Source organism: Alligator mississippiensis, chromosome 8 (assembly GCF_030867095.1).
Source record: "Alligator mississippiensis isolate rAllMis1 chromosome 8, rAllMis1, whole genome shotgun sequence".
NCBI classification, from domain to species: domain Eukaryota; kingdom Metazoa; phylum Chordata; order Crocodylia; family Alligatoridae; genus Alligator; species Alligator mississippiensis.
Genome location: NC_081831.1, coordinates 40,140,270 through 40,163,430, shown reverse-complemented (window position 1 = coordinate 40,163,430; position 23,161 = coordinate 40,140,270). Strand labels below are relative to the sequence as shown.

Sequence of the window (23,161 nt, the reverse complement as noted above, 5' to 3'; positions counted from 1 at the left end):
AGTTTATAGATGACCACCAGATCCCCTCTGTCTTCTCTTGTGGAGGCTGAATAGATTCAGGCCCATTAGTCTATCTTCGTAGGGCCTGGCCTGCTGCCCCCTGACAATTCGAGTGGTCCTCCTCTGGACCTTCTCAGTGCTAGCCACATCCCTTTTGAAGTGTGGTGCCCAGAACTGGACGCAGTACTCCAACTGTGGCCTGACCAGTGCCGCATAGAAGGGAAGGATCACCTCGAGTTGGCTCTGTAGCCTACCTAGAGTGGAAACGGTAACAATCTTGATTTGGTCATTAACTCAGCAGCTGAGACCTGATCCATGTAGAGAGACCTAGGTCTGGAGAAGTGAAACTTAATTTTCCTGTAGTTACTTCTCTGATGCACTGTGCATCCACACCCATTGTTGTTGTAGGTTCCCCATAGTTATGGGAAAGATTAGTCTTCTAGTGAATAAAAAGGCAGTGGTTTTCAGCTTTTTCAGACTCAAGGCACCCCTCCATAACTTTTGTGAATGGAACTGCCCCCATTTAAAAAACTAATTTCTTTATTATAGTGCTTACCTCCCGGGGCAGGGGGGGACACTGCTAGGCAGGGACGAGCCTGAGCCTGTGCCTATATGCTTATATCCATGTACTTGGCAGTTAACCTTCAAAGGTCTCTGGGCACCCCAAGCTGCCTCAGCACCCTGGTTGAGTATTGCAGACCCTAAGGGAAGGTAGCCTGCCAGAGGGAGTCATCTGCGTCTGAAAGGCAGAAGTAACTCATGATTGCTTCAAGTGTACATTGGTTCTCTCTGCTGTTCAGGGGCAGGCAGTGTTGTTTCTGGGGAACTTGTGTTGGATATTCACAATAGGTTATCTGTTCTATTGCTTGCAGCTCCAGAAAGTACTCATCCTGAGGTTCCGTCTCATACTCCTTTTTTGCTAATTGGTGGAGGCACTGCTGCTTTTGCTGCTGCTCGATCCATTCGGGCTCGTGATCCTGGGGCAAGGGTAAGGGATGTGCATGTCTGCAAAAACAGTACATGTCTGAGACAGACATGCTTCAAAGTCAGCATGCTTTTATTCTGATGCTAGGCACGCATTCATGCACTTGAGCTTGTTAATGGTTTCCCATCCTAAAGGTGCTGATTGTGTCTGAAGATCCTGAGCTACCCTATATGCGTCCCCCTCTTTCCAAAGAATTATGGTTTTCAGAAGATCCAAATGTCACAGAAACTCTTCAATTCAAGCAGTGGAATGGCAAAGAGAGAAGGTATGTATTATCTGTGTGCAAATAGGAATCGAGTTAATTACTTAACATCACCCACGATGATCAAGCAGCTTTCTTGGGAATCACTGACAACATGCCTAGGTGTCTGTGGACTACTGCACTTATTGGGTATGCAGCACAGCAGATTAGGCTGTTGCCTTCATCATGGAAGGACAACCCATGGAAATTACGTACATCCACTGGCATTGAAATTAGACTGCTTAAATGGAGGTGGACTGTTGCATTCTGGGAAATAGCTTTGCAGTGAAGGTAACAGCTGTAGAAGACACTCTTACACTATGTGAGCAGCTAGATGCCTGCCCTGAAATACTGGCTTGAAAAACAGAGATTGCAAAGCTGGTGATTTAGTATAGTGAAGTAGCCTCTTGCATGAGGCTACTTGCGCACTGTCTTACTGTGTCTTTAGTGAAAATATACAACCGTTAGTCCAAATCCCATGTAATCTCCAGAAAAGAGCTTGTGATACAGATCATGATGTAAACCCATGATTCATAGCTGAACAGCCAGATGGGTCGCTAATTGGTTGGACGGCCACACCCAGAGAGTGATGGTGGACACGTCATTTTCGGCCTAAAGGGATGTGGGCAGTGGGGTTTCCCAGGGCTCGGTCCTTGGGCCCGCACTGTTCAACCTCTTCATCAGTGACTTGGACAAGGGGGTGAAAAGCACCCTGTTCAAATTTGCAGTTGACACTAAGATGTGGGGAGAGGTGGGCACATTAGAGGAGAGGGACAGGCTGCAATTAGATCTGGACAGGTTACAGGGGTGAGCGGGTGAAAACAGGATGGGTTTCAATACTGACAAGTGCAAAGTACTGCACCTGGGGAGGAAGAACCAGCAGCATACCTACAGGCTGGGGAACTCCCTTCTCGTCAGCACAGAGGCAGAAAAGGATCTTGGAGTCATTATTGATTCCAAGATGGACGTGGGCTGCCAATGTGAGGACACGGTCAGGAAGGCTAACCGTACCTTGTCATGCATCCACAGATGCATCACGAGCAGTTCCAAGGAAGTGATCCTTCCCCTCTATATGATATTGATTAGGCCGCATTTGGAGTACTGCCTCCAGTTCTGAGCACCGCACTTCAGGCGGGATGTGGACAACATGGAGAGGGTCCAGAGGAGAGCCACTCACGTGATCAGGGGGCAACAAGGCAGGCCCTATGTGGGGAGGCTACGGGACCTAAACCTGTTCAGCCTCCACAAGAGAAGGTTGAGAGGGGATCTGGTGGCTGTCTATAAACTGGCCAAGGGGGACGAGCAGGCAATGGGAGAGTCCCTGTTCCCCTGAGTAACAAGGAATAACAGCCGTAAGTTGACAGAGTATATCAGGCTAGATATCAGGAGGCACTACTTCACAGTCAGGGCGGCTAGGATCTGGAACCAACTTCTAAGGGAAGTGGTGCTCACTCCTACCCTGGGGGTCTTCAAAAGGAGGCTAGATAGACACCTAGCTGGGGTCATTTGATCCCAGCACTCATTCCTGCCCAGGGCAGGGGGTCGGACTTGATGATCTGCTCAGGTCCCTTCTGACCCTACCAACTATGAAACCCTAGAGAATTTTGACTTAACCTATATGGTGCCTGCTACCGCAACACATTGCTTTAGTAGAAATCTTGGTTTGAACAGGATATGGACACTAGTTTACTAATGATTGGTAAGAAAAAAAAAAACCACAAGACTTTCCTGGAATTGCAGTGAAAATGTTATCAGCTTGTCAGAGGCTGTCTTTTTTTCTTTTGTAAACTACTGTTATGAATTTTAGTGGCTGGGTGCCATCCAAGTCATTCAGTAATTGATAATGCTTGGAAAATGGAAATACTTTATACAGTGAAGCATTTCTTTCTTTACAGTATATATTTCCAGCCTCCTTCTTTCTACGTCCCTGCTCGTGATTTGCCTTATATAGAGAATGGTGGAGTAGCCATCCTCACTGGCAAGAAGGTTGGTATACAGTATTAATCATTATTAAAGCATCATAAATGTTTGCAGTTTTTTACACAGTAAAATCAGCAGAGCCTACAGCCTGAGACCAGATTAGGTAAAAGCAGTAACTGTGTTAGGATGGTTGGAAGAGAAAGCAGAAGGAATTGGAGAAGAGAGTTTGATAGAGCCCTTCATGGTCAAAAAAGGAGAAGCTGCCTGAAACCATAGGGACAATGTGAATGAAGGTTAAAAGTGGGGAAAGAAGTCCAAAGGAGTAGGTAAGAAGTACAGGAACATAGGGAGGAGTGAAAATGGAGTTGTGGGTATGGGGCAAGACTATGGAGGGGCTAGAGATGGAGGAGGAATGTGAATGATATGGCAAGATGGAAGCTGAGAAGTATATTCAGGGAGGGAATTCAATATATATGCAGCAGTATATTCAACGCATAGGATTGTGATTTTTAGCAAGCACATAGCTGGCAGCAGGGAAGTATAGAAGAGTTTGCAGCAAGGCTTGTGATATGCTTCTCTTGCAAGTTTTAGGGACATTGTTCTACACCTTGCTTTCAAGTTTCCCTGTTCATCTGAGATGCACCAGCTTGCTTACTTGCCTGGTTGGTTTATCCAAGTGCATCAATTCAAGGTGAAATTAGACCTCACCAGAAATTTAATAGGTTTTCTTAATGTGCTTGAAATAACAGTTGTAATTTTTTGACAAAATGTGGAAGTAAATGGAGGGAAATTGCTCTTCCTGAAGTTCTTTATTAAGGCTGCCACCTATGGCTTTCCCTGATCAAGTGGTGGGAATATTTTTCTTTGTCCAGGCTTGACATGGGAGTACTGCTGTCCTAGCTTCCCCCTGTTGTTTTCCTTTTACACATCTTGCAGCTCCTGTAAATAACGAGCCTGGCTTCTTCCTAGGATATAGGACCTTTTCCCTCCTACCCCATGGGGCTGAACCTGGCCTGCAGTTTCCCTGCTGTAGATTTAAAACAGGTTCCTGACCTGCATTCTCTGAGGTTTAAAGACTGGAAAGGATCAGTTTGGTTCTACACCAGCTACCAAGTTAAGGCCTTTTGTTAATTCTGAGCCCCTTCTTTTTCTTCCAAAGAGGAGATTCTACAGCAAGACTTAGTCCTTCCTTGAAGGTATCCTTTAAGATGGCTTCTCTACTTGGAAAGTCTATGCTAACTAATGAGGCTGCCTAAATAATAAGCAAAATTCAGTGTTCATGTTCATTGCGTCTTGCAGGTGGTTCACATGGATGTCAGAGGCAACACAGTGAAACTTGATGATGGCACCCAGATATCCTATGATAAATGTTTAATTGCCACAGGTATGTTTTCCTAGTGTCTCTCTCTGTGCTGCATTGATTCTTGAGCTCCAGCACTGCATCACACCTGACAAGTAGGTTCTTCATTCTCTGGAAGAGCAACACCAGAGCTCTTCTGCTGAAGGGGACTTGACTGCAGCCTTGAGAAGGATGTTTTCATAGGCAAAAGGGTGCTGGATGGGAGTTCTGTCTGGGTCTGTTACATGAAAATCTCTGGGATGTTGTTCATCCCTGGCTCTGCCATGGAGTAGCAGAGATGGGAGACATGCTTAGCAAACTAAGTAGAAAAATCCCTAGGGAGATGAACTGGCAAAATGTTCTCATTTTAAGTCTAAATTGAACCCTGTCAGCCTGGCTGTAGCTCTCCAGGTCCTGCCTGTTTTAGGGGCAAGAAAAGCAATTGAGCTCCTCTCTGGGTCAGAGTGCTGCTGTAGCTTGTGGTTCTTAGTCTGCTACCACATTTGTAGCTGGATTGGCTGATTTCCATTTTTAACTCTGTTCAGTAGTTCAAGGTGTAATGCTAAACCATGATGCCTGCAGTCCATAGCTGGACACCAACTGCTGTCACTGAGATGTTTGCACAAAGAACATGGATAATTTTGGTATTTTTAGGTATTTTTAACTTGTTTGTTGTTTATTGAATATCTTGTTACCTTATTTGTTACCCATGAAGGGAAATTAGCTGCATTTCTTTCTTCTTTCATTCTCTTCCCTTTTTTTTCCTCTCCCATCAGTTTCCTTTGTGAAACAACTACTGACTTCAACTTCCATTCACATTTTAACTGGTAGTGTGACTGGCAGTGGAAATTGGTGCTGAGTTGGACAGTTAGCAGCCCAAAAAGATTAATGTCAGAGGAGTTTGCCTGCCAGTCACTGCTTCTTGCTCTGAAGACTTGGACAGGCATCCCTCTATCAGTTACGCTTGGGTTACATTAGAAAAGTTTCTTCACAGACACGAGTGACAGACATTCAGGAACTCTTAAAGCAGAGGTGACCAGTCTACTTACATGGGTGCCACAAGTGGCACAGACAGACAGTCTGTGTGGGGCATGTGGCAGATTGGGGAAGGGGCAGGAAGTACAGCAGCAGATCAGGCAAGGGAAGGGGATCAAAGTAGCACATGTAGAGGGTGTAGGGCTAACTTGTGGCAAAAATATTGGCCACCACTGTCTTAAAGTTTAGGATTTTTACATTGTTAACATCCTGCAGGTTTCTCAAAGACACAAACCTTATTGGATTTGTCCTCTGAGCCAGACGTTTGACACTGCAGTTATGTTCTTATTTGTTCTATAGTATGTCTGCAATTGTCCTTTCCCCATTTGACAATATTGATTTGATCTGAGCAGACTCTAGATCAGGGATGGGGAACCTCTGGGCCTGTCACTGCTACAAGGAGCCGGGGCAGAGCCAGGATCCCCTGCGTGCATGCCCTGTCCTGGAGCGTGCAGGCTACGGATTGCGGCTCTGCCCTGGCTCCAGAGTAAGCTGTCCCTGCTGCAAGATCCCAGCAGCTCCAGAGCAGCCCCCTGCACTGTTCTGCCCCACATGCTGCCTATGTGGCTGAGGCTGGGGTCTCCATGGAGACCAGCACAAGCCATGTGGGCAGTGGCGGCTGGGAAATGAAGTCCCCAGCCAACCGCATCTGGCCCACAGGCCAGACATTCCCCATCCCTACCCTAGATACTTATAACTGACTGTATCTGAGTAGCTGTTCACCTTCCCAGTTGAGGTACCTGCTGGTGATGTGCAACTCTGGAGTAGAAGAGGTGGAGTTCTGTAGTGGAGGGAGCCCAGGTCTGAATTCTGAACAGGTGCTGAGTTGGCCAAAGAACTAGTACTCTGGCTTATGGGTTATGTTACCAGCCTCTGACTTTTCTGTTCTCAGGTGGTTCCCCAAGGAATCTTCTTGCAATCGAGAGGGCAGGAAAAGATGTGCAGAAAAGGGTGACGCTATTCCGGAAGGTAATCTAAAAGGTCATTTTCCCTTATGTGTTCTCATAGAAGTTTGTCACCTTGGTGTTTGTTACCTTGAGTGTGCCATTTCAGTGTCTGAGATTCCTAACAGCTCTTGTCTGGCAGGAACTGACCTCCTCCAATAACACAGCAGTTACTCATGCCAGCCTTGCTTTCCCCATTCCTTTCCTTGGGCAAGCCAACAACCTATTAGAAGAGACATTTGAGGCATTTGAACCCGAAAGCTTGCTTAATAACTGTTCTCCAACCATTTGGGTTGGTCTAATAAAAGATATCAAATTCACCCAAGGAACCTTGTCTGCCTATGTCCTTAGACCAACACGGCTACAACCCAAACCCCTAAGGCATTAGAAAGCACTGCAGGATCTTTCTGTAAACAAAAGCCGCCTCAGGATGTGGAGTTTTAATAGAAAGTAACTACACCTTCCCCTTTTTTTTTTTTTTTAAGGGCTTCCTGCATATCCCAAGCACTTTGCAAGTGCTAAGAAAGTAAGCTTTACAGCACGTTTTGAAGTGGGTGATGAATTGCATTGGTTTCAGTTTACAGACCATAAGACGGGCTGTATTGATGCTGCAAACTGCAGTGCAGCATAGAGTACACAAATGAGCTCAGCCCTGGAAACAGTCTGGTTATGGCAGCCCAGAGCTCCTGTAGGATAATTTTTCCTGCTTCTCAAGTATTTGTCATTTCTGTTGTAGATAACTTACACTGAGGAACCTAGGAAGTTTTTGTTTCTGTGTGTTTGATTTTTAGGATAAATTACTTGTTGTCAATAGCTGCAGACTCTCAGAAATTTCTTTCAATAGTAACTAAACGTGAAGTGCAGAGATAATGGAGAGTTAAAGCAGGGGGATGAAGGCATGATTGACTGCTTGCGGAGTCCATTTCTCCTCCCAAGTTTAGTTCTTTCCCAACCATTAGCAGCAGTTTACAAGAATCGTTAATGCTTCAGTTTTACAGAGCAGACATTGACTGTAGTTTGACACCCCATAAAAACTAGAACTGTTGTGATGTAATTCTCTAAACTGACAGACACCCCTATTCCCCATACAGTGAATACTGTCCCACCCCAGCTTGTTGGACGTGGCAGAGAAGGAAAAGGTCGAGAGAAAGGCAGTGGAGATGATCACAGCCATGGAGAGACTTCTGCAAGCAGAGTTAGATTTGGACTGTCTAGTATAATATAGAAGGCATTAAGAAAAACGATATGATAGACACATGAACTAAAACCTCCAGGTGTAATAAAAGGGTGGGTAAAAGTGCCTGATTTTTTGCCTACAATGTAACTTAACCATGTGGTGGCACTGTTAGTGAAAAATGGGAACAAAATACCTTTAATGTAGACATACTCTAACTAACTGGGATAAAAAAGAACTTCCCTTTCCAACAGCTGGTACTGGTCAGTATTCAAGACAAGATGTTAGACAGTTGGCCTGATCCTATGTAGCAACATTGTACCTATCCTCCAAAGCTGGAACATTATTTGTGTTCTAGTTTGGTGGAAAATTAACAATATACAACTAATCACCATGTTTTCATGGCCACTCCTTTCCTTGTTCTTTTTGCTGGGTTGGCTGTGAGTGAAAGGGTGAACATGATGGTCTCCCATTCTTCCTTGTTTAGGTGCTTTGCATTTTCTTTTCCTCCAGAGTTTATATTGATTTTTGGAAAAACTAGTTTTAGATAAATGTAGGAAGTTGGGCTTCTGTTCTAGTTCAGTAACTGATCTAGTAGTAAGAAACAGTGTTGTGTCCTGGTCTCCTGCTTTGTAGCATTCAGTGTTTGACTCCTCCTGGAGGCCTGACAGAGATGATACGCTCATTTGTGGTAAGGAGAGATGGATGACCTAAATCTTGATCGCATGAGGGAAGGGATCAGCGGCCTACTGCCTGTGGGCTGGATTCAGCTTACCAAGCAATTTCATCCAACCTCCAGAACTGAGACATTGGAGACAGTTCATAGCCAGGGCATTCAGTAGCAGGTTGCAAGCGAGTCACTGACAATTTGACAACGGATAATTGGAGGCCCCAGCAGTGTGGTGGTGAATGAGTCACAAGTGATGGACCCCCACTGGACCAAGCTGCATTATTTCAACCTGCCACTCCTAAAAGGTTGCTGATACCTTCATTAGAGTTGTGTGCAAGGCTGTTTGGAGTATCATTAGACGAGTTTCCTAACTTCTTGCCTAACAGGAATTTTGATGAGAGGATGGTTGGGAAAGATGCAAGAATCTAGTCATGCCCTGGATCACCAGTGCAAGGGTGGAAAGCTAGACTACAGATGAAGTTGGTAACTTAGTGCTGAAAGTAAACAAAGGGAAATTCAAACAGTAGATTCCTGTTAATCCAATGACTATTTCATGTAAAGGAAGAGAGGGACTAACTTTCCCTTTTAAACGTGTGTGTGGTGAGGGGAGTTGTTTTCAAATCACTGTAGAGAGAACAACTGGAGAATAATGCTTTCTACTATTGTTGCTGACCATACAGGTATCTGAAATGGAAATGAATCTTTTTACAGATTGAGGACTTCAGAGCTCTAGAAAAGATTTCAAGGGAAGTCAAGTCCATCACCATTATTGGTGGTGGCTTTCTGGGAAGTGAGCTGGCCTGTTCTTTGGGAAGAAGGGGTGAGTACACCACACCAGCCCACTGGCTGACATGACTAGGCAAATGTGAATATATTAAGAAGACACTGAGAGTCCAAAGTTTAAAGAAGCTGAGACTATGTATTATGTACCCCATCCCTTCTCCCAAGCTTCTCTTCCCTCAGTGAAGCCGAGAGGGTCAGGAGTCCCTGCAGACCTGTAGCATTTGTTAGTGGAATGTGTTTTCCTGCAGCGGTTCAGTGTATCAGCTGAGCTCTTTCTTGGCTGGGTGCATAGAGCTTTGGAGCTCTCCATTGCCACACATGGGAGGCTCCCAAACTTTTTCTTATTGCACACCCCCTTCCAGATTTACCTGCTGCTTCTGTACCCCTACCAGCATACATTAGTCTGCCATTACACAATTTCTCCTGCATTACCCCCCCAAGAGATGTTTTGCATACCCTCAGGGGTATGCGTACTGTTACACAAATTGCCAATTGCTCAAATCACGACCGAGACTTTATAAAGGGGAATAAGGCAAGGTGCCACGTTTATTGATTACATGTGTTTAGACATAGAGGTTCTGGCACACCACTCATACAAACACACACAAATCATCATACAGATCATTACACACAGGCATACAAATACACAAAACCACCATTTCATCCACACATACACCATATATAATTACCAGCAATAGTTGCTCAGTATCAGCCCAGGGTGGCCTACCCTGGGCTGATGATGATTTGAAGGGCCTAACCTAGATGTTGATTTGAAGATAGCAGATTTGAAGATAACAGCTGGAGCAGGGTGAACAGATGTATCTGTGCTGTGATGAAACAGCAGTAGAGAAAGAGACGCACCCAACTTGGCATTTTCAGAATGTTCTTTTATAGGGATTGACATCCTTTGTTTCAGTGCTTTGGGGGTTTTCATACCCAGTTTCTGTTTTTGCGGTTCTTTTTTCTTCAGCGTGCCTTAGCCTTGGAGTGTTCTTGTTGCCCATCTGGTAGAATTTCTTCTTCTGTTATCTCCTTTGTGCCCTTGAGCTTGAAAGGGATTCTTCAGCCATTTGTTAGCTAGTTACTGGCTGGTAACTTACATTTGGCGACTTGTTGCTTACATAAGCAGTTAAATCTTCTTCTCCTGTCTCTGCCATTCTCTCACCATTCACCCTTTTACACACACTCGTACATAAAGGCTATGCAGAGTTCATTCACTTATGTCAAGCAGAAGGATACAAAATGGAGTTTTCAAGTTGCTTACAGGACAAGACTAACATGATTATATTTTACTATTATTACACTCTGTTAACATTAGCTACATTAATTCAGTTCATGCTATACTACCACTGTTCGGGAACACCTGCCACACATGCTTCCTTTTCACTAATTAGCAAAAAGTGAAAAACCCTGTAGTGAGCTGGGGTATTTCCTAGTTTATGTAAACTGTCTTGTTTATGCCAAGTGACTGCCTTGTCTATGCAAAGTAGATTGGCTAGAGTATAGTAGACATTCGCCCCACTGAAAAGGACGAAGCTTACCTTATTAATGAAGCCAGTGTACAGTAATTTTCGTAAAGGCTTGTGAACCTAAGAACTGTCTACTGGTTAGATTGCCATTATCAATTATGTATGCATGCTTTCTAATATTTCCTCAGCTGACTTCTGTGGGTCTCTACAGGACAAGGCTTGTTCTGATTTGGATAGAGTTGTCCTTTTAACCACCTGCATGATTAAATACAGACTGCTGACATTTTAGTTACAAGATTAGGTCTCTGTGCAAGTCCAGCATATGATGCTGCAAGGTGCTCATACTTGTGTGGAATTCCGAATTTATATGAGTCTCTGTCCTGAAAACAAAGATGGTTGTGTTGATAATTACCTGTACAGCAAACCCTGTAAGTCAGCACTTAGGACTTGACAGGTTTGCATTCAGGAAATTGAAATAAGAAAGGACTGAATTCTTTGAGCAGGGTCAGCTATAATTATGCATATCCTAAAGCAGGGGTCAGCAACCCCCAGCACGTGTGCCGAGCACAGCACACAAGGCCATTTTGCTCAGCACACCACCACCAGCCTGGGCTCTAGGCAGCTGCTGCCAGCCACGAAGCCCGGGATGCTCCCAGCAGGTGACTGGATGGCTACAAGCCCTGCTGGAAGCAGACCGGGCTCCGTGGTTGGCAGCAGCTACCCAGAGCCTGGGCCGGTTGCAGCCCAGGAGGCTGCAAACATCTACTCCGGGCTCCAGCGTTAGCTCCATACCAGCGGGTGAACATGTGCCTCGGAGCACATGGAGGGGTGGGGGCCCTGAGGCAGCACAACCCTGAACTCTCCCCCTGCTGCTGACACAGAGCTGATGACTGGGCTCTGGAGCCTAGCACAGCCATTCGTAGCCAGTCTGGGGTCTGGGCAGCTGCAGCAGGCAGCAAGCAGGCTACAAACACCTGTGCCGGGCTTCACAGCCCCGGCATCAGCTCCATGCTGGTAGTGACTGCACGTGGACCTCAGAGCGGATAGCAGGAGGAATGTGCTGCCTCAGGCCCTATCCTCACCGTCCACTCCAAGGCATGCGCGCATCCGCCGGTATAGAGCTGATGCCGGAGCTTGGAGCAGATGTTTGCAGCCTCCTGGCTGCAACTGGCCCAGGCTCTGGGTAGCTGCTGCCAACCACGGAGCCCTGTCTGCTTGCAGGAGGGCTTGGAGCCGCCCAACCACCTGCCGGGAGCAGTCTGGGCTTCATGGCTGGCAGCAGCTAAGCCCGCCTGCTCCCGCTTTGAGCCCAGCATCTGGTTCTGTGTGTTTGTCTGCCTCTGTCTGGTTCTGTGTGTCTGTGTGCGTACACGTGTCTGGTTGCGGATGTTTGTGGGCATGTGTCTGTTATGGGTGTGTTCTGGTTCTCTGTGTTTGTGCACGTGGTTGTGTGTGTGTGTGTGTGTGTGTGCGCACGCGCGTGCGCGCCTGGCTTTCTCTCTGCTCTTCTTTTCCTTTTTCTTTCTCTTTCTCTCTCTCCTCTTTTTCTTGTCTCCTTTTTTCTCTCTCTCTCTCATTGCAACATGCTTAACAAAAAGGGAATACAGACCAACAAAGGCAACATTTATGGTTATTAAATGCACTAATATGCAGTGCATCCTGCCTTGTACACCCCACCCTCATTTTGTTTTTCTGGCATGCCGGCACTCTGGTACTTTCTATGGTAGACATTGTGGTTTTTTCAGCACTCCAGCCAAAACATGTTGCCTACCCCGGTCCTAAAGCTTTGCCGTTCTCATTATCCATGCAGTATAAATAACTTGTTCTTTTCTTACCTTTTGCAGCACAAACTACAGGGTCAGAGGTGATTCAAATGTTTCCAGAAAATGGCAACATGGGCAAGGTCCTCCCTGAGTATCTGAGTAACTGGACTACAAACAAAGTCAAAAGAGGTAAAGCCATGGGACTCAGTCATCTACACCAGCTTCCATATTCTAGCAAAGCATATGAAAGCTGCAGAAGCCTGCACTGTATTAGTACCCGTTTCCTAGCATCTCCCCAGGGACTCCAGTGTTCTACCTGTTTGTCAGTAGTCTCAGCTAGAAAACTTCCTCTGGGAAATGGTGTCTCTGCCAATGATTTTTGGCAGTCTCAAGGGATCCACCTGTTATGCAGGCATTCCCTAGGATCTCTGACTTCACCAACATGCTGAGATTCTTTTCACTTGCACCTGATCATAGCTCTAGACCAGAAGAAAAATGGGTATGTAACTGGAGATTTGATCCTGAGAAAAGCTGTTACTTCTTGGGTTTCACTTCATTGGGTTTTTCCCTCTCTTTTTATTTATACATCCATATGACACATTCTTTATCTGCTCATCCCTTTGGTTGTGTTCCCTATTACTTGGTGAAGGTAGTATGGATGTCTACATAAGATGTGAGGACGAAATAAAGCTTGTTGATTCCCATCCCTAGTGGCAGTGGGAAAGGGTGAATTTGGTGGTGGTGGTAAGCAGCACTCACCTTGGGGGCTAGAAAGAAGCAGGGAGGGCTCTGGAGAAAATTATTAGGAAGGCAGGCAAGAGTGAGCCGAGCTCTGTCACTATGGGCCAGATCCAATTGGCATACAAGTAATCTGTGGTATTGACAGTAGTTAGACACAACTCGGTACTTCCTTCACTCCCTGGCACTTCTTAGGGGAGTGTCCCCTTACTCCAGAGGGGACCTTGAAAATGAAAAAAATTTGCATGCAGAACAAGCATAGGTCTCCTACTAGGCAGTCCTTGAGCAGAGCAGGACATGTTTTGAGCTAAATCTTCTGGGCTGCTTAGATGGCACAAAGCAGCCATAAAGCTGGCTTGGCTGCTTGGTGATAACCTTGAGTCAAAAGATCTTCATGTAGCACAAGGCCAATGTTGTGGCTTCTGAGGCACCCATTCTTCCAGTTACTTCTGCAGGGGCCTTGGCCAGGGTGCCTAAGCGCAGGACCATACCTGCTGTTGAAGTGGCCCTGAGGCTGTGTCGACATTTATGGCAGGACCTAAACCAGTGACCAGCCCTGTGTCAGTCCAATCCTTGCAGTTATTAGCAGGTAAAGCAGCTATGGTGTTGTGTGGTTTTGTTTTTTCCCTTTGGCTTCATCAGTTGCAGAATAAGTTCTTATTCTGTGGAGAGTAAGGCTGTGGGTGTGGGAGAAGTCACTCCACAACTATGGAGACAGAACAGAACTGATGGGTCCTTGGGGCTGAGACCTTGCTTCAGGGGTCAGTGAGTGGCAGGGCTGGTCTACTTCTGTTACACTGGGCCTGTACTTGGGCAGGACCTGTAGACCCAGCTGAGAGAGAGCAGTACGTAGTCTAGATATTTTCTAGTGCTTGGGCACTGGAAGAGTCAAGATTGCAATCCCTGGAGGATTTTGTCCATGTAACTTGAGCCTCCTTATACAAGTGCTTGTCTCTGTAGTTCACAAGTGTTAAAACAAGCTTTTGTCAGGTGCCTTCCTTTCCGTTGATGCTTTGCTCTGGACCCATGCAACAAAGAATCCAGTCTCTTTTAGTCCTTGAGCCATTCGCAGTTCTCTCTTCTGCTGTCAGGAGATCTGCAGCACTGACTCTGACTTTCACTGACATTTCTGCATACCTTGTTGGCAGTCTAGTCACGTGCATCCTGTTTTTCCTTTCCAGAGGGTGTTAATGTTGTGTCCAATGCTGTGGTGAAGTCCATCTCTGTCTGTGCCAACCGGCTGTTGATTAAACTGAAGGATGGAAGAAAGGTAAACAGGAGAAGCAGGTAGTGAACCTGACATGTGGAACTGTGCACTGGGAATTGACATAACCAGAGTTAATTCTGTCTCAATCAGGTAGAGACCGATCATATTGTGGCAGCAGTGGGCCTGGAGCCCAATGTGGAATTAGCAAAGTCTGCTGGCCTGGAGGTAGACTCTGATTTTGGAGGGTTCAGGGTGAATGCAGAGCTGCAGGCACGCTCTAATATCTGGGTGGTAAGTGTGTGCAAGTTGAGAAGGCTTTCTGTGTGATGTGTTTATTGCAACATAAACATGTGCAGCAGTAGTGGGATTTTAAACCCAGTTTGAATGAAGGGAGAGAAGGTGTAAAGTGAGCAGCAGGATCCCACCAGCAGGCAGAGGTAGTTCATCATTAATGCGTGCACTCTGGCACTTCTTGCTATAGAAGTTTGCCCACAGTCCTAACTTACAAACAGTAGTGTCGCACAAGAGGAGTTGGCACATCCCAACAAAGAGAAATCCTGCAGTGTTGCATGAGAGTCCCTTTGTCAAGGAGTCAGGACTCTCCTAAGGTATAAACACAGCTTGCAGGGGCAACCTGTAAGCTTAGTACAAGGTATTAAGGGTTCCCAGCCCCTCTTTTTATATGCACTTCTGCTTATATCCTATGTATCCTGTACCATATTCTTAGCAAATAATAAAATGTTTTTACTAGGGTGTATTGGACCCTTGTACATTTTATCTTTACTTTGGTGTCTTGGACCACCTGGTACTGGTCTTATCAATCAGTCTTCTCCGTTAGCCTTGCTGAAACATCTCTATAACATAATTTGTGTATGCATATTCCAACATAAGCTTATACAAGCAGTTCAAGTATCAGTCATGGCTCTAGAGGCATATACATTTGTCAGTGTTTTAACAGTATATGTACTAATCAATGATTGTATTAATCATTGCTCCCACGAGGCATGCAAAAGCTATTGTAGTTTTCCAAGATGGGTAGAAATGCAGAAATTGCAGAGACTATCAAACCTGGGTCTTTTTTTGCAAATTATTTTCCTATTTGTATTTGGGCAATAGCTCCATTACTTGTTTCCTGTCCAGTTCTCACTGTGCATATCTCCCTAAGGCAGGGGATGCTGCCTGCTTCTACGATATCAAGCTAGGCAGAAGGCGTGTGGAGCATCATGATCATGCTGTTGTGAGTGGAAGATTAGCCGGAGAGAACATGACGGGAGCTGCTAAGCCATATTGGCATCAGTCAATGTTCTGGTAGGTTTGTTTGATTCTCTTGCAGTAAACCTTTCTTTGCTTCTTATTGGCCGAGAATCTGGAATTGACATTAACAGTTACCACAGGTTGTGGGAAGTGGATCTTAACTGCTGACCATAACAGAACAGTTTTATAATGTTTATATAGATTTTCGTCCTCATTCCAGGCACTGTACCAAAGTCCCAGTGTTGTGTTTAGAGCAGTTTTTCTCAGCCAGGGTGCTGCAAACTTATTCGGAGGGTTGCTGTTGTGGCAGCCCCTGTGAGAGGAAGTAAGCACTGGCTCTTCTACATGCTGGGCATCCTGCCGGTGCTCCAGTGCAGTACCAGCACTCCCCATGGCCCCTCCCACTGGTTCAGGGAATACAAGAGGAGCAGAGAAACACGCTGAGCAGAAAAGCACAGCCATCCCCCAGCAACCCTGTGGCCACTGCCTTGCCCCATGGTTTGTGCAATCTGCTGTGGGTCAGTACAAGGCTGTTCCCCCTCTCTTCCCAAGCTCCAAGAGCTGGTGAGGGGCCACACTCACCTCCTCAGTTAGAGGTGGGGCTGATGACAAAAAAAGAGGGATATGGAAGGGTCCTGCCCCTGCGCCCTCACCTGTCACCAGCCTCTACCAGTAGCCTCTGTCAACCCCTTCTACCTCCTCCAGGGGCAGCTGCCTCCAGGGGTCTAATGACCCATCCTCAAGCTCCCCAGTGTGCCCTGCCAAGCAGCCCCAGGCAGTACCAGACCCCCGCCCCAGTGCTCTCAGGAGTGTCCTACCCACCCTACCACCCAAAGATCCTTTTAGGGTGTTGTGAGCTGCAAGGTGGTAAGCAGTGTAAGAAACATATTTGTCTTTAAATAGGGTACTGCTGAATTCCAAAAAAGTTAATAAGGGCTTCTAATCTAAAAAAAGGTTGAGAACCACTGGTTTAGAGACTGCTGGGCTCTCTTAGGTTTGATATTTACTACTCTTCTCTGCCCTGATCTTGTTTGATTTAAATGTTGTTCTTGTGCGGGTCGGGAGCGATCCGGGGCCCTTTTGCGCATGCGGGCTGTGGCCAGCAGCCTGGGCACGCGGGGTTGGAGAAAACCGGTGGCGAGCTAGAATTAGTCACGGACGCTTAGTGGTTGATTCAAGATTGTTTACTTACACCGAAGATGGTTGCGGTGTAGGCTGGACAGTTTTCCAGGCACAGCTCCGATTAAATCCTCGTTTGAGGACTACGACAAGCTCGGTTCTCTCCCACGGAGTTGTTGAAGCTCCGTGGGTCCGTCTCTTTTGCGCGCAGGGGAAGGGATACGTCAAGGAATCAATTGGCGACAGGGAGAGGCTAGAGGCTGATCAGACCTCTGTTGCCTGCTCGAAATGCGCTGGGTCCGATAGGCTCCGCAGCGCTTAGAGATCTTCACACAGCGTGAAGATCTCTCCTCCTGGTGTTCGTGGAGTCCTCCAACTTGGGCGGAAACCACTCAAGCTTTTTATACGGCTATCAAGCCAATCACTAGCCGCCACGTGTGCATAATTTAGAACTAGCCAATAATGTGGCTCGAATTCTAATACAAATGGTGGGAACTCTTTACAATGAGCATTTCTCAGATGCAAAAAGAAATGCGCACTGCAAAGAAAGCTACAAATTTGGCGGGAAAATAATTTAGCAGTGCCAAAGCGCACACAAAACAAAAATCACAACTTTGGGTTGTGACAGTTCTCTGCCCTGTGAATCCCAGCGTTCCCCAGTTGTCCAGTACATAAGGGACATAGGCAATTTTGGCAGTGTTATCTTTTGAAAAAACTGTTGTAAAGGACTCCAGCATATGAAGTTTGGAAGAAAAAGCTGAAATTGTTAGGAGTTTAAAATAATGTCTGAGAAGTTCTTTTTATTGTTCTTGTGAAAATCCAGATTATAACCCTTAGAAAACAGCTGATGGTATTTACTCAAGAGTTGTCCTTAATTTATCTGAGTGACCCTCTGCATTGCACATGCTCCCTTGTCTGGCTGAGTCCTTGCATCATTGTTAAACCACCATGCAAACCAGAAGTGTCATACAGAGGGCATGGATGGGATGACTCGTGCTGCTTTTTCACTTTTGGCTATTGGGAAGAAGCACTAGTCTGGAAGGAGCCCAGAGGACCATGAGTTGAAATCTCACCTCTTTGTTACCTGATGTTAGTTCTGTGCACTTTACCACCCTCATTGAGCAAAGCCTCATACCCCAGATATTTGAGGCAAGCAGGAGGCAGTAGCTCCTAAACTTTACAAGCTACGCACAATTTTTCTGTGCTCTGCTGAATCTCTAATGAGACAGACTCAAGTATTAACTGTTTAACCACAATTTTCCAAACCATTTCCAAAGCCTGTCTGCCTCTCAAGTAGGCTGCTTGTCTTTGAAACCTTAACAGTGTTTTCCAAAGTTGTATATTGTGTGTACTTCAGCCCAAGCACCCCTGGCTTTACAATGCTTCCCCAATTCAGAGTCTCTGCAGGCATTACTTGATTGCCTTCAACATTCTTCATGGGCTTAATAGACTATTGCTCTAAAAAAAATTATATAATCTTGCAGGGAATGTGGTAGCTTTAAAAAGCTTCAGTGCAGAGTGGGTATAATGAACATGCCAAGATGTGACAGTTGCTGCATAGACCATGTGTAGCTGGGCATGTGTGTGTACAGGTGATGGCTAGAAGTGCCAGTGCATATGATTCATTATAAGACTGGTCTGTGACTTACGATGCAACTTTGCTAGGGGACTTCTACCTCACCATTGCCTGGGTTTATATTTCTGTGTATATCTCTGCGGAAGAAAATGCAGTGTGCTCAGCACTCCAGCCAGAGCTCCCACTGTGCTGGCTTGGCATTCCTTGTGTTCCCTCTACTAAGTAACCCAGTATACTACAGAGCTGATCATGGAAGGGGCAGGGAGCAGTTCTTGAGGAGAGGAGGACTATTAATCCCCTTTCAGGATTCATAGTTTCATGGTTGATAGAGTGGGAAGGGACCTGACTAGATCAGCAAGTCTGACCCCTTGCCATGGGCAGGAAAGAATGCTGGGGTCAAATGACCCTGGCTAGGTGATTATCTAGCCTCCTTTTGAAGACCCCCAGGGTAGGAGTGAGCACCACTTCCCTTAGAAGTTGGTTCCAGATCCTAGCTGCCCTGACTGTAAAGTAGTGCTTCCTGATGTCTAGCCTGAACCTACTCTCAATCAACTTGTGGCTGTTATTCCTAGTTACTCCTAGTAGTGCTTGGGGTAACAGGGACTGTTCTGTTCCCCACAGGTCCCCCCTAGTAAGTTTATAGATGGACACCAGATCCCCTCTTAGCCTTCTCTTGTGGAGGCTGAACAGGTTCAGGTCCCTTAGCCTCTCTTTGTAGGGCCTGCCCTGCTGCTTCCTGACCATGCAAGTGGCCCTCCTCTGGACCCTCTCAATGCTGTCCACATCTCTTCTGAAGTGCGGCGCCCAGAACTGGACGCAGTACTCCAACTGCAGCCTGACCAATGTCACATAGAGGGGGAGGATCACTACCTTGGACCTGCTCGTGATGCATCTGTGGATGCATGACAACATGCGGTTAGCCTTCCTGACCGCATCCTCACGTTGGCGGCCCACATTCATCTTGGAAGCAATAATGACTCCAAGATCCTTTTCTGCCTCTGTGCTGACAAGAAGGGAGTTCCCCAGCCTGTAGGTATGCTGCTGGTTCTTCCTCCCCAGGTGCAGCACCTTGCACTTGTCAGTATTGAAACCCATTCTGTTGTCATCCACCCACCCCTGTAACCTGTCCAGATCTAATTGCAGCCTGTCCCTCTCCTCTAGTGTGCCCACCTCTCCCCACATCTTAATGTCATCTGCAAATTTGAACAGGGTGCTTTTCACCCCCTCATCCAAGTTGCTGAAGATGTTGAACAGTGTGGGCCCAAGGACCAAGCCCTGGGGGACCCCACTGCCCACATCCCTCCAGGTTGAAAATGACCTGTGCACTACCACCCTCTGGGTGCAGCCCTCTGGGCAATTTGTGACCCATCTGACTGTGTAGGCATCAACGCCATAGTCGCCTAATTTTTTAATGAGGATGGGGTGAGAGACAGTATTGAAGGCCTTCCTAAAGCCCAGAAAGACTACGTCCACCGCAACACCTGTGTCTAAGGGTTTTGTGACCTGGTCGTAGAAGGCAACCAGGTTGGTCTGACAGGACCTGCCTTTAAAAAACTCATGTTGGTTGCCCCTAAGCATAATCTCCCCTGCTGGTCCCTCGCAGATGTGCTCCTGGATAATTTTTTCAAAGAGAATCCCCAGGACCGAGGTAAGACTAACGGGCCTTTAGTTTCCTGGGTCCTCCTTCCTCCCTTTTTTGAAAATGGGGACCACATTGGTCCTTTTCCAGTCCTCTGGCATCTGGCCAGAGCACCATGAGTGCTCATAAAGCCGTGCCAGGGGTCCCACAATGACCTCTGCCAATTCCCTCAGCACCCTGGGGTGGAGTCATCTGGACCTGCTGATTTAAACAAGTCCAGCCCCGCCAGAAGTTCCCTAACTAGGTCCTCTCTGACCCTAGGCCTGGTGATGCCTCTCGTGAGTCTGTCCAGAATCCCAGGGATGTCCCAGTCCCTGCTCAGAAAAATGGAGGCAAAGAATTTGTTAAAGAGGTCAGCTGTATCATCTGGTGCAACCACCAGATTGCCACGCGTGTCCTGCAGGGACCCCACATTACCTGGTGCCTTCTTTTACTCCCTATGTATTTAAAATAGGACTTCTTGTTATCTTTGATCCTGGTCACTAGTCCTAGTTCTGTCTCTGCCTTAGCCTTCCTAACAGCCCCCCTACAGTCTTGAGCAATGGAGGTATAATCCTCCTGAGTGATGGCCCCTCCCTTCCACTGGGTGTACACCTCCTTTTTAACTTTCAGATGTTCCTGAATGCCTTTGGTGAGCCATGGGGGCTTTTGATCACTCTTGCCTGCTTTGATTTGCTTTGAGACTGTCACCCTTTGATCTCAGAGGATCGTCTCCTTAAGGATCGTCTCCTTAAGGAACAACCACTCGTCTTGGACTCCCAACTCCCCTAATCTTCGGGACCTCAGTGCCTTCCCAACTAACCTCCTTAACTCACTGAAATCGGCCCTCCTGAAGTCAAGGGCTACTGCCTTGTTGCAGGCCTTTGACACCCTGCACTGGATGGTGAATTCCAGTAGGCAGTGATCGCTGTCGCCCAGGTGGTCAATAACCCGCAGTCCCCTTACCAGGTCGTTGCCTGTGGCCAGGACCAGGTCCAACAAGGCATTTCACCTGGTGGGACTGTGCATCTATTGGGTTAGGTGGAGGTCCTGTATCTCGGCTAGGAACCTACATGGATGGTCAGACCTGGCTGACTGCTCCTCCCAGCAGATGTCCGGGTAATTTAGGTCACCACTTCCCTTGACTTAACTGCTTCCACGAGCTGACCTGAGAGTTCCCAGTCCAGGTCTGCCCCCTGGTTGGGTGGTCTGTAGTAGACACCCACCGTTAAGTCCCTTTCCCTGTGACTCCCATGTATACTAACCCAGAGCACTTCAGTCTGCCTCTCCTCTGACCCAGTGCTGTTTGTTGAGGATGTGTATTACTCTTTGACGTAGAGCACCACACCTCCGCCTTTCCTCCCCGTTCTATCCTCAAACTGATGTATGATTGTTTTTGTTCCTAGGAGTGATCTGGGCCCTGATGTTGGATATGAAGCTATTGGCCTTGTTGACAGCAGTTTGCCTACGGTTGGAGTGTTTGCTAAAGCGACTGCAAAAGACACACCAAAGTCTGCAACAGAGCAGTCAGGTAGGGGGAGTAGCATTGCTGAAGGCTTAAGATAGAGGTCTGCTGAGTAGAATTGCATGGAAGCTTTCTGTATAACTTGAGGGATGCTGTCTTGATGCTCACAGATCAAATGTTGTAGTTCTGCTTATCATAGGGGCTAAATTGCTTTCATGGTCAGATACCATCATTTCCTTCTTACTTTGATGTCTTTACAGGGGAGTGAGCTGCAAAAGGAGCTTAGATAGGACTTTATGATTCTGTTAGGTTTCCTGCTGCAGACACTTCACTGTAAAGGTGTTTTAACATAAGCTGTAGTTGGCTGCTTCTACCAGGTTGGCTGGGCACTGCTTGTGTGTGATACAAAGCAACAAGTGAGCTTTTGTGAATGGGCTGAAACTTCTGGGAGGAGAGAAGGGATGGGCAAGGGCACATCCCTCTTGTCATGCTCCGATTGTATTTTGCATTGTGAATTTCTGCGCCAGGCTGGGTTAGGCAGTCTAGAAGCTGTGTTGTAGACTGTTTTGCAGAAGCAAGCTACGGTCTTGTATTGATTTTCTATGTAAGTGTTGTGTGTGTGTTTGTGCTAGGGACTGGCATTCGTTCTGAAAGTGAAACAGAAGCAGAAGCCTCTGAAATCACCATCTCTCCTGGTTCTCTCTCAATCCCTCAAGTTCCAAAGCAAGGAGAAGACTATGGCAAAGGGGTTATTTTCTACCTCAGGGATAAAGTGGTGGTAGGAATTGTGTTATGGAACATCTTCAACAGGATGCCAATTGCTCGCAAGGTCAGTATAATTTTAGCTTATTGACAGCAGTGACTGGGGGCATTTGATTTCATTGTGTTTAATGTCTGTGGTAGATGTTGGCAGAATCATGCTAATCAACACAGAATAAATTGATCCTGGCAGAAAGAAATTGTGGCTAAGTACAGGAACTTAGCCTACTATTCCTTTACCTATCATCTCTTTTTTTTCTTTAAACCTGCTTGGAAGTTGGTAGGCAATATATTTATAGGTAGAGAGTGGGTGATAATTCGGTGTTTTCCCTAAGTGAGACATTCTGACTTGCTTGATAACTGCCAGGTGAATTTTCATGCTCTGTCCAACCAGTTTAGATGGACTAATGTTTTGATGTCTCTAGTACAGGACCTGTAAGGGGTGATTTGGGAGACCTGATGCTAACTAGAACAGCATGTTCAAACTTGGAGCTAGGGGTGTGTTTAAAACTTGTTAATTACTGAAAGCCCCTGTTATCTTCTTCAGATTATTAAAGACGGTGAGGAGCATCCTGACCTTAATGAAGTAGCAAAGCTCTTCAATATCCATGAAGATTGAGCCCCAGGACCAAGACCCTCCAGCTGCAAGGCATTGGCATAACAGAGGGAAGTTGTGCCAACTGTGTGAGCTCTCCTCACCTCCAAGCACTTGCTTTGGATTCCAAGTGCTTTGTGAATATTTTCAATCATCTAGAACTCTAATGTTTGCACCAGTAAATAAAGCCAGGTTCTTCTCAGTTAAGTGCCTTCTTCCAAGAGATGTGCACAGTTTGTTAACAACAAATAATCTGGTGACAGCAGTGTCTTGGTTTGCTATCTCAGTGAAGTAGTATATGGACCTCTGGAGCTGCTGCCTGGGATTCTGTGTGTACGGTCATCCAGTGAAACCCTTTTGATTTGACTGTTACAAATGTTGTTGGTGTATGAGGAGAGGTCAGTCCATTTGTAGCTAGAATTGCAGTCTGTTGCATTGGGAAGAGCTTTACTGTTAGCTTGGATTTGGATAAAAAGGCATTTTGAGTGGCGGGGAAGATTAGAATTA

General features: G+C 46.4%; 1 protein-coding gene across 1 annotated transcript in view; it reads left to right on the top strand.

The window, feature by feature from the left end:
* The window catches only part of AIFM1 (apoptosis inducing factor mitochondria associated 1), a 38,635-nt gene extending 15,779 nt beyond the window's left edge, over nt 1-22,856 (top strand). Inside the window, exons 5-17 of the mRNA XM_006259844.4 lie at nt 873-988; nt 1,120-1,250; nt 3,122-3,212; nt 4,446-4,530; nt 6,413-6,489; nt 9,020-9,128; nt 12,405-12,512; nt 14,243-14,331; nt 14,419-14,559; nt 15,434-15,576; nt 21,242-21,366; nt 21,933-22,129; nt 22,607-22,856. Coding sequence (XP_006259906.2) covers nt 873-988; nt 1,120-1,250; nt 3,122-3,212; nt 4,446-4,530; nt 6,413-6,489; nt 9,020-9,128; nt 12,405-12,512; nt 14,243-14,331; nt 14,419-14,559; nt 15,434-15,576; nt 21,242-21,366; nt 21,933-22,129; nt 22,607-22,678 — 1,484 coding nt within the window. The 3' untranslated portion in view covers nt 22,679-22,856. The remainder of the gene's footprint in view (nt 1-872; nt 989-1,119; nt 1,251-3,121; nt 3,213-4,445; nt 4,531-6,412; nt 6,490-9,019; nt 9,129-12,404; nt 12,513-14,242; nt 14,332-14,418; nt 14,560-15,433; nt 15,577-21,241; nt 21,367-21,932; nt 22,130-22,606) is intronic.
* The last annotated feature ends 305 nt before the right edge of the window (nt 22,857-23,161 follow it).